An 11,182-nucleotide genomic window follows, 5' to 3' on the forward strand; every position below is an offset into this window, starting at 1 on the left:
TCGAGAGACTTGCTTTGATAATTAAGGGCTCTGATAACTACTGAGCCTGCACTTTAGAGCCTGCGAGCCACAACTACTGAAGCCTGCATGCTGCAACTACTGAAGCCCACGCACCTAGAGCCCGTGCTCCACAACAAAGGGAAGCCACCGCAATGAGAAGCCCGTGCACTGCAATGAAGAGTAGCCCCCGTTCGCTGCAACTAGAGAAAGCCTGTGCACAGCAACAAAGACCTAACGGAGCCCCCAAAAAAAGGCCACATGTCACTTTTGCTCATACTCATTGGTCAGATCTGGTCACATGGTCCCACCCAACCATAGGGACCCAGGAAGTGCAATTCTGTCATGTGTCTGGAAGAAAGAAGAACTAGAAATATTTGGTGAACAACACTAAATATTAGCGTTGAGTATCAAGTCTTAGCATCATCTCGATCTTGATAATTGTGGGCCAGAGATGCTGTAGCTGCTAAGTTAGTGGGTTCTGTGGGGCAGAAGGTGTGGGAGGAGGTGAGGAAAGGGGAGGGAGCCCCTTGCCTCATGCAGAAGCCTCAGAGCTGCTCCAAGTCCTGGAAGAGACGCTGTGACATTCTGAAAACCAACTAGTCTCTCCAAACACGCATGTAATTGGTGCTCAATAAATATTTGTAAAATTCCTGAGGAAGTATGTACTGTACTTTTGGGTTTGATTTTCAGATCCCGGTGCTACCATCATCTGAGTGTTTTGGACAGCCCGCTTAAGCTCTGTGAGCTTGTTTCCCCATCTGTAAAAAGGGGTTTATAATGGCTGCTCCTCTGGGTTACTGTGAAGATCTAATGAATAAATAAGTATGCAAATTTAACCAAATATTTATTGGGCCCTTGTTTTATACATAAAGGTGTTTTGTCAACCAAAACTCACTGTAAGAATGGAATCACTTTTTATTATTTCCCTATCTGAAAACCGGGTTTGAAAATACAAGCTTCTTATATTTTTCTAAGAATACACTTTGAGCTCTTTGGAAGAAAAGTGTTATGCACATTAATAACTGCATTCATTTCCATGAGAACCAATTGAATTGACTGACATACATTGGATTAAATTATGAAACAATGTAATTTCAAGTATGATGAGGAAAAAAAACGTGATGTGACAAAAATTTCAAAGGTGATGTGAAGAAAAAGAAAACAAGCATGGATTTTTTTTTTTTTTCCTTAAAGATGCCAAGGTCTCTGTGTCTGGGAATAAAGTAAGAAACCCCATTATGAAACCTCATGCCAGGCCACAAGGCGGTGAGACCACCAGTGGAAACATGGTATTGGGTTTTCAGGGTACAGTGTGCTGTTGTTTATTTGTCTTACCATGACAGGAAAGATTATGAGGTATGTGCCACTCCTGGCTCCTAACCGAAGTGTGAGAGTGGGAATCTAAAATACTTGAAAGTGCTCCAATTTGGTTATATGTGTTAGAAATAAATTTCTGTGATAGGGTTGCCAGATAAAACACAGGACATCCAGTTAAATTTGAATTTCAGATAACAAATAATCTTTTGAGAATAAGTGTGTCCCATGCGATACTTGGGATATAATTAAACTGAAATATTTTTCCATTGTTTGTCTTCAAATATAACTGGGTGTCCTGCATTTTCACTTTCTAAGTTGGGGAACCGTGCTGTAAGACAGAGCTCCTCATTCACCCTGTGTGCATTTGAACCACTTGGTGTTGTGTGGCTAAGGCCTCATCTTGAGTTAGGTGCCACGTTAAGCCAGAAACTGACCTTTCTGATTCCCAGCTCTGTGCTCGTTCTATACCTTTAACTGTTCTATTATCATATAGTATCCTGAGACTTTTTAGGGGGAGAACAGAGTTGGAACATGAAGGGATGGTAGAATGGGTATTAGTTTCTCAGGGCCGGGCAGATTGCTCCTGTGTTACGGTCTTTATTTCCCATTGTAGGTGCTCACCCCGTATGCTGTTTCAACCCCGATGACAAAGTATCTAAATACCAACATGATAACCAAGACTGCTGATGAGTTTGTTAAAGAATCACTGAATTATGTCACGATTGGAGACGAAACCTGTGGCTGCCTCGCCCATGAAATCTTGGTAATTGATAACTTCTCCTTTCTTGAAGCAAGGGAGGACAGACAAGCGGGGGGCCCTAGCAGGGCTTAGCCAGCTCTTCCTTGCTGTTGGAGCTTTCAGCCGTTCTCTGTCACGCAAGGATAGTGACGCCAGAGGTGTACTGCTGAGGGTAATCCAGCCTGCGAAAAGGTGTATCTAGCAAGGGGAAGGAGAAGCTGAAGCGCTGGGTGCCCGGCCTATAGATAACTCTGAAGTTGGCAAATCTCACCCTTGGCCGCCTCACCTCTGCCCTCAGAAAGTAAGGCGGCTCCCAGAGCTTTGTGAAGGTCAGGCCAAAACATAGGGTGCTTCCCTGTAGGGGCGGTCGATGTCCTTGGCCCACTGTGCCAGTAAATGTTTAACTATCCAGGAAAAAACCGAAAATAAAACAAAACACCTTGATTTGTAGCGTTTGCTGATTTGCATGACTCATGTTAAGTTACCAGTGTGTTGTCACCGCACGTGAATTCAGGAGGAGAGCTCACAATTGGCTCTCGTGAGAAAGTACAAGCTGGTTCCTGTACACCACGGACTTCATCAAACATGGAAATAAAGTCTGAAGCATATGGCACGAGGAGTTCTTATCATCCCTGGGCTGCTTTTAGGAAAAAACACAAACATGAAACAAAGGTAGACTTGAGTTTCACACTAATACTGAAAACAAGGAAACAGTGTCAGGGTAGTTCTGTTTCCATCATCACCGAAGAATTTTAGACAGATCTTTACTTTCCCTTCATATGTCAACTTTCTCCTCTGCCTCATATGTTTTTCTACCATGGGAATTAGGCCTTTTTATTTCTTTCTTTCTCTCTCTGATGCTAGAGAGATTCATGGGTCAGTGCACTAAATCCTCCCAAAGCATTCAGCTGTCTCCTGGGACTCAGTACTGAGACTCCGGCAAGAGATACGGAATTGTCTTAGCTGATTACTTGCTACTTTTACTGTAGAATCTCAACAATGTGCAGGATCACCATTTGAACACAGTGCAAAGTGGACAAGCAGAAAGAATATAAGATCTTTACTTTGCCTATTGCTGATCTGGTTTTTCTTCAGACCACTACTTGCTGCATGGCACGAAAACAAATTAGTGGAATGTCTAATGAGTTTAAACTTAGTTTGATCTGATAATCTAAACTGTCCATTTAGGAAATAGGCTGTCCATTATTTAGAGGAAAATGTTCGGTCTTGCCTGAGTGTCCCTTCTTCTGGCCTCTCTCACTAAAATGACACTGGGGAAAGAGTCCCTATGAATTCCTGCTGGTCCTTAAGTGTGTGTGGCTGGTGTCCCTAATCTATCTGATGGTTGCTCACCTTGCTGGTTTATGTCTGTGGGGGGTGTGGGGATAACTCCTTCTGTCCTTTTGGCTAGGCCAATGCATTCCCCAGCTGCTGATGGCTGAACATGCCTGAATCTCTGCTACCTCCCTCATCCAGCCAGAGGCCAGCTGTCCATCTGCAGCTTTGGTTCACAGGGGCCCTCTGGCTCTCTCCTCTGTATCAGCACCAATTTGAACCTGAGGGATGCTGGAAAAGCAAGTCTCAGCACTTACCTCGCCGCGCTGAGATAATATTCTGTGGCTGCACTCCAGAAGAGTGGAGGCAATAAACCCTCCTTTGCTACCATTCCTTATTTATCACACTTTCCTATCCTTCACCCCAGGCCCCCGGCCCTCCAGCATAAGCTCAGAGGACACACATATCAGAGGACACACATCTGGCCACGTCTTCCTCTTTCTCTCTTGTACCTCCCACCATCTCCAGGGCAGAAAAAGTACAGGCTTTTTGTATGCTTTCCCAGGGTCACATCCTGTTCATCTCAGAGGGATTTAGGTAGTTCCAGTGGATAAGACGTCCTCTTCTCCTCTTAGCGGAACTCTATACTTTTAGTTCTCCAGGATATTGATGTTTTAAATGGAATCCATTAGCATTTAGAAAATGTTTTCTGGAGACAATAGCATGGCTTGCAAGACAATTGTCTTGCTACATACATACTGTAATCCAATTCTAGATGTCAAAAGTTGAATTTTTTTTTTTTTTTTACTTCTCTCTTTGATTTCTTACGTAACAAATTCTAATCTCTACTGGTAAACAGATGCCAAAAACAGTAGGAAAAAGTCTTTGTGCCTGGTGAAGCAAAAGAGAAAACAAAGGAAAACACATCAATCATTAAAACCATTAAAACCAATTTTGAATTTGCCAGGGTTTAGAAAGATCATTGAATCTAAAGTTATGGGTAATCAAGTGGAATCAACCAGTAAACAAGCAAGTCTTCCATTTCAAAGAGGTGAGGCAAAGACAGGATGCTCTCTACCCTCAAGGAGTTTTGGGGCAGCAGTTGAGGTGGGACTGGAGCCTCTACCTAAGAATCCGTGTGGAACTTGGGGCTTCATAGTTACCTCATTTAATTCTCCTAAACATCTTGTGAGACAGGACATTTGGCTCCCCTTTTACATTGAGGAAACCAAAGCTCAGAGCTGGATCAGATCAGATGAAGCTCAGATGGATCAGATGGCCCAAGACCACCTGGCTGGTAAAAGTGATGCAAGGGTTTAAGTCCATTTTTGCCTGATGCCAAACCTTTTCTGTTTCCTTCTACATGGCGTCTCCAGGTTGGAAGAAGGTAGATAAAGATGGGGATGGGAGAGGGGGCCTTTTAGAACATTTTCTGGGGACCTGGGATTTCAGTTTATTTTATTTATGGCTGACTTCAGTAAGCCAAAACATTTGGTTCAACACAAAGCTAATGGAAGGGCTTGATTTTGCTGCGAAATAAAAAAAGCTCTGTCTGGGAGAAAAATGAAGTTCTTGAAGAAGATGTTGCATTGATTCATAGACTTGGACAGTGGAAGAAGAGCTCTCCTCTGGTTCCCAGGAACCACCTTTAGTCTCCTGCTTTGGGATACCTCAGAGGACTGCAAAAATCTGAAGGTTCAAGCTGCCTACAAGGCTCAAGTTTTCCTCTAGTTGAACTTCTGTTGTTTTGTAGGTAAATTGAGGAACGTTGGATTAACCGGATCACACTGTGGACAAAATGATTACTTCTGGGGGCCTGGACACAGAGTAATTTGAGGGCAAGAATCTTCCAAGGCCTGTGCCTCTTGCCTGAAAAGCATTAGGCATTTGTGCCTCAACTTGAGGCTTCCCCCCCTTTTCAAAGCAAACACTCCATGATAATAATTTACACCTTGCTATGACTCATTTCCATTCATTAACTCTTTAAAAGAATTTTTTCTTCCAGTTTTATTGAGATATAATTGACATACAGCATTCTATAAGTTTAAGGTGTACATCAAAATGATTTGACTTACATGAAATGATTACCACAGTAAGTTCAGTGAACATTCATCATCTCATATGGATACAAAATTAAGGAAATAAAAAAACTTTTTTCGTTTGATAAGACCTCGTAGGATTTACTCTTAACAACTTTCATATATAACATACAACAGTGTTAACTATATTTATCTTAACAACTACTTAAAAGATTTGGGACTTAACTTCAGTCATCAGATGTACATTTTTAAAGATGATGAATATAAATTGAGATGTTTTCTTGCAACTTCCTTGCTCTTCTTTTCTCCCAGACACTTATGTTTTTGTCTATTAAAGGCAAGCGTTCTGAGCCTGATCCCGTCATGGGCCTTCTACAGCAGTGTGTTTCAGAAGATGCTCCTGACTCGCTACATGGACTACCTCAAGCAGAATGCCAACATCACATAGTCCTGGTGGGCTGATGTGCCACCCAGCATTGCTTTCTTCACCAAGTTCTGCACTGGCTACAGAGGACCCAGGAACAGACCAGTACCTGTCACCTCCCTGAAGCTGAAGGGCCCATGTCACAGATCCAGTACTTAAAATTCAACTTTGTTTTGCAATTTTACTCAAGTCTGGAGATCTTTGGGAGAGCTGTGATGTAAAAACATGTGTTGTGCAATGGGGTTTTAATAGTTAGAGAAGGTGAGGGTGTCTATAGGTAAAACTGGAAAATTTTCTGTATGGGATTATAATATAATGTGGTGAGAAGAAAGCCTCTGATTCTTTGAATATTGGGAACAATTATACCTAGTAATCTACTTTTATAGCTATATTAAAGAATGTCTGAAATTACTAAATTTTATCAAGACTGCTGTAGTCCTAGGGCACTCACTGGTTCTCAAACTGGCTTCCTCAGAGACCCAGGAAACTGTCTAGGAGAAGGGGTGGGGGCAACAGCTACATCAGGACAGTTTCTGGGGACCCCTCATTTCAGCTAATGCAGCACCAGATTTTTCTATTTCAATTTTATTTGGGGTTCTATGGAAGACTGTGTTTATAAAAATAAAAACAGAAAATATGTTGCTAAAAGTAGTTTAAAAAAACATTGCTCTAATACAGGAGTTGGTATCTGTAGAAATGAGTTTTTACAGGCCTCCAGCCCTTGGGTTGCTGGACTGAGGGCTTTAACTGTTAATGCATATGAGGTGGTGTGTTAGGGAACTACTATCCTTCAACTCTTGAGGGAGTTGGGGGAGGATCATGCCAGCTGGTGACCCTGCATTGTCTGGCATTGGTCAAGAGTGCTTCCCCAAGACATCATCATGTTCTAGGCACTGCCAATCCTTGGTGGCACTTATCTTTTCTGAGAAGGTCATTTGCATTTATGGTGTGAGCAAAGATTATGCACTGCTGCTCTAGTTTTCAAAGGATTCTGGGATATTTGGTTGGAATTGATGGGACATTTTTATGTTCTGGAGGAAAGCAGAGGATAGGACATTTAAAACCTTGGTAAGCTTAGAAAGTGGACTATAAGGTCATAGCTCTTATTAGACCTTCTCTGAGGAAAAGACTGGGAAAATTTGTCCATTTTAAAGTATGGATATCTACTTACATTTTCTCAGTTATGGGTAACAGTAACAACTATAATACAGGACGCTTTTATGTGCTGATTATTAACCTGGTGTCTTTCAGTCCTAAGCTCCACCTTTTATGCTCTGATCTATGGTGATGGTCTGGGGAAGCTTCAAACTCGAGTCCTAAGACACTCACACCAGCTGGCTTTGGGTTGGATTCTGCCTAGGGGAGGCAAATTTGGGAGAGTAAAAGGAGGTAGAAGGGGCTAGGGAAATTTCTTCGTGTTTGTGCTTCTGTTGCCATCACTCTGCAGAGAGAACAGCTTTAGCCAGACTCAGCACCAATCAAGAGGCAGCCTGTAAGGATCTGAGCACCAGCCCCACAAAGCCCTCTTTAGGTATCTGAGCATTACCATGCAGGGGTCCCCCTCTAAGCATCCAGTTCCCAGAAGCACCACCTCCTCCCTTTTGTTCCACCAGCCCTGCAGTTACTGATATCTGGGTTACTTAGTATCCTCTTTTTGCTCTTTCAGCCTTTCAACTTTGGTGTTACCAATTCCCTCTCTTAAATTCCCTCTGTTTGAAATACTCAGTGTGCTTCTGTTTTGTTTTTGTTTTTTGTGACTGGACGTAACTGAGCCTGGACCTGACATAGTCTGTCACATTGATTATTTTGCTCGATCTCTGAAGCAGCCTGGATGGGTGGAATTTCCATTTTACAATGAAGAATCAAAAACTCCTTACCAGTCAGTATCCCAAGAGGAAACGAAAGGCATGTTTGAGCAGTCTGAGGGATTACTTGCAAATGTGTGGGAAGGGTGTAGGTAAGTCATCAGAGCTAGTGATAGAGGGGTGCTTTTACTACCCCAAGGCCTGAAGGGGCTGGGAAAGGACCAAATACTAGGAGAGAGAGAGAGAGAGAGAGAGAGAGAGAGAGAAAGGGAACTGTGTAAGAAGCACTGCCTCAGAGGAACTGCAACCTTTGGCTGAGAGATGCTGCCAGGCGGTGGCCGCTCTATAGAGAGGCAGAGGGAAATTGCGATACTGTGGTTTAGAATGAGAAATATATATTTCATTTTCATTCCCATTCTTTGGAATTTCCTAAGCGATAAGAGCAACAAATGTGTCAGTTGTTATTCATAACGAGCCCCTTTCAACTGCACTTGAGTTTAAGTTAATGAGGTGGCTTTTAGAAAGCCCCTAAAGATGACAGTTGGTTGCCAGGGGAACCAACCGTGTGATTAGAGCTTGGAACTTTTAGCCCCACTCTTCAACCTTTGGGGAGGAAAGAAGGGTGGAGATTGAGTTCAATCACCAACGGCCAATGATTTAATCAATCATACCTATCACGAAGCCTCCATAAAATATGAACTATAACTATGGGAGTTAGAGAACTTCCGGGTTAGTGAACATGTGGAGGTGCTGGGAAGGTGTTGTGCCCACGGAGGGCATGGAAGCTCTACACCCCTTCCCACATACTTTAACCTATGCAGCTCTTTCCTCTGGCTGTTCCTGAGTTGTATTCCTTTATACATAAACTGGAAATCCAGTAAGTAAACTGGTTTCCTCAGTTCTGTGACCAATTCTAGCAAATGATCAAACCTGAGGAGGGGTTGTGGGAACTTCTTATTTACAGCCAGTTGGTCAGAAGCCCAGATAACAGCCTGGACTTGCAATTGACATATGAAGTGGGAGCAGTCTTGAGGGACTGAGCCCTTAACCTATGGGATCTGATGCTATCTTCAGGTAGATAGTGTCAGAATTGAGTTGAGTTGTAGGACATCCAGTGGGTGTCCAAGAATTGCGTGCTGTGGGAAAATCTCCCTGCACAGTTGGTGATCAGAATTACTTGAGAGTAGAGAGAGGGTTGAGTGGAAAAACAGGGTTGTTTTACCTTTACTGGAATGATACCCAAACTTCATTCTCCTGCTGTCTTCTGGGCCTCCGGCTGGTGCCTCCCATTGGTCACATCCAACTGGAAGCTCACTGATGTAAATCATAAGGTTAATCTCCTGAGATACCAAGTTTGGGGTGGGGAGGGGGAAGGGTAGAGGCTGGATCTGGAGAAAAGGGATGCAACATAAGCCCCACATATTAGGTGATTTGTCCAAGTCGTACCATTAATAGTTGGTAGCACCTGGATTGGGACATTGGGCTTCTTTCTTACTACACTTCACTCTGTGTTTCAAAAGGGTTAAAACTTTAAGCCCAAAGAGTAAGTATGTCATTGTGGAATTTACGATATCAGCAAAGTGAGGGGTATTTTACAGACATTAAAGGCTAATCTACTTAAACGTGAGACAATCATGCTTGCTTGCTGTACCAGTTATTATTGCTGTGTAATAAGTGATGCCCAACTTAGTAGCATAAAATGACAACAATTTTCTTGTGCTTACAGATTTTGTGCATCAGAAAGGGCACAGTGGGAAGGTTGGTTTTGCTCCATGATATCTGGGGGCTCAGCTGGGAAGGCTCAATGACTGGAAATGATTCAGCTTCCGGAGCTAGAATCATCTGAAGGGTTGCTTAGTTACGTGTCTGGCAATGGATGGGAGTTGCTGCCTGGGACCCCAGATGGGGCTGCAGGATGGAAACCTACGCATGGCTTCTCTAAATGCAGCTTGGTTTTCCTCACAGCATGGTGGCTGGGTTCCAAGAATGAGCATCCCAAAGAAAACTAGGAGGAAGCCATACTGTTTATATGACTTAACCTTGGAAGTCACATGGCATCATTTGAAAGCCCTCCCAGATTCAATGGGAGGGAACACAAACACCATCTCTTGATGGGAGAAGTATCACATGTAATAGGAAATATTGTTGTGACCATCTCTGGAAAATACAACGAGCTGCACTAATTAATTCTTGTTTGTCCTGGCCTATATCAATTATGGAGAGTTACTTGGCATTTCAACTATTGATGGAGCAACTTATAAAAGTGTAGATACCGTGTTTCAAAACCTTTACTTCAATCCCTGGTAAATTTGCCTTTGGGGAAGAACTTCTACAACCAGCAGCTTAGGTGAGAAAAGGAATGCAGTTCAGCTAATAAAACCTGGGGCAGATGTTAGAGATAAATTTTTAGTTGTGTGATATAGGGGTTTTTCCAATGTATTAATTCTGGGTAGATTTGAATGACTGATGATCTAACAACCTTTCTGAGGGTCTTTAAGAGAGCATTTCCTCATAGGAAAAGCCCTAAGATGTTGCACTGGATGAAATGAGGGTAGAAAAATTCTGTATTTTAAGATCTTTATTCCCATCACCACTAGCACTAGATAATAACTAACATTTGTTGAGTACTAATAATGTGTCAGGGACTATGTAAATCCTTCCTATATAATAACTTAGGAAGTAGGTAGGAAATCATATTATTATTGCCTTCATTTTACAGATGAGGAAACTGAGGCACAGAAAAGTTGAGTAACTCATACCGATTCACCTGACCAGTGAGTGACAGAGCTGGGATATGAACGTGCGTCCTCTTCCAGCATCTGTAGGCTAAAGCACTATAGTATAGCCCTAACTGTCTGGATAAGGTTCTTTAATTGGGAGTAATGGCAAGGGGTGAACACTATTGCCCCCAACTTTGTATTTTTCACTTTCACATGTCCTGGAGAGAGGGGAGGAATTGGGCTTTGCAACCAGGCCCACGTGTCTTGATTTCAACACTGACCATTTTCCAAATTCACCATCATCTGGGAATCATTTGGGAACAGCGAGGCTTGCCAAACTTCACAGAACTTTTGTTTCCGCTGAGGAGTACTGAGCTCTTGTTTCTTGCCTGATTCTCTTCTTTTTGTTTGGAGGTCTTGGGAGCCTGAGGAACGGCATCAGCAGCTGGCCATTCTTCCAGCCTTCCATCTGTATTACCTCCCTGGATGCCAAAGGCAGAAGAATCCCTCTGACAACACTTGGAGCAGGAAAATGAGGTGATTATGGGCTGCTGCTCCGAAAAAGTTGGGAGCTGTTGCTGGGGCAGTTCCCTGAGGCATCATCCATTTCTTGTTCTTGTGGGATGGGAACCAGAACGCCCCACTTCAAAAAGACTTTTTTAGCCAGAGCTTGCCAGAGAAGGCTGAAGACGGTCATCCCAAGGTCAGCATGATTTTAATCATGTTTGTCTGCTTCCGATGCCAAAAAAGATGACTATTCTCATTGTAGTTTATCCACTGTGCTTAGGGTGCAGTCTGTTTTAACTTGTGACTGCCCTCTAATGGTCTAGGACAGAGATTGTTGGTTTTTTTTTTTTTTTTAA

The 11,182-nt window shown here is 42.9% G+C and overlaps 1 protein-coding gene across 1 annotated transcript in view; it reads left to right on the forward strand.

Moving 5' to 3' along the window:
* HSD17B3 (hydroxysteroid 17-beta dehydrogenase 3) overlaps positions 1–8,292 on the forward strand; it is a 52,548-nt gene extending 44,256 nt beyond the window's left edge. Inside the window, exons 11-12 of the mRNA XM_089913019.1 lie at positions 1,931–2,080; positions 5,708–8,292. Of these exons, the coding sequence (XP_089769145.1) occupies positions 1,931–2,080; positions 5,708–5,818 (261 nt within the window). The 3' untranslated portion in view covers positions 5,819–8,292. The remainder of the gene's footprint in view (positions 1–1,930; positions 2,081–5,707) is intronic.
* The last annotated feature ends 2,890 nt before the right edge of the window (positions 8,293–11,182 follow it).

The sequence above is a fragment of the Delphinapterus leucas genome, chromosome 6 (genome assembly GCF_059928025.1).
Source record: "Delphinapterus leucas isolate spDelLeu-1000000601 "Yukka" chromosome 6, BTC_Dleu_Yukka2, whole genome shotgun sequence".
Taxonomy (NCBI): domain Eukaryota; kingdom Metazoa; phylum Chordata; class Mammalia; order Artiodactyla; family Monodontidae; genus Delphinapterus; species Delphinapterus leucas.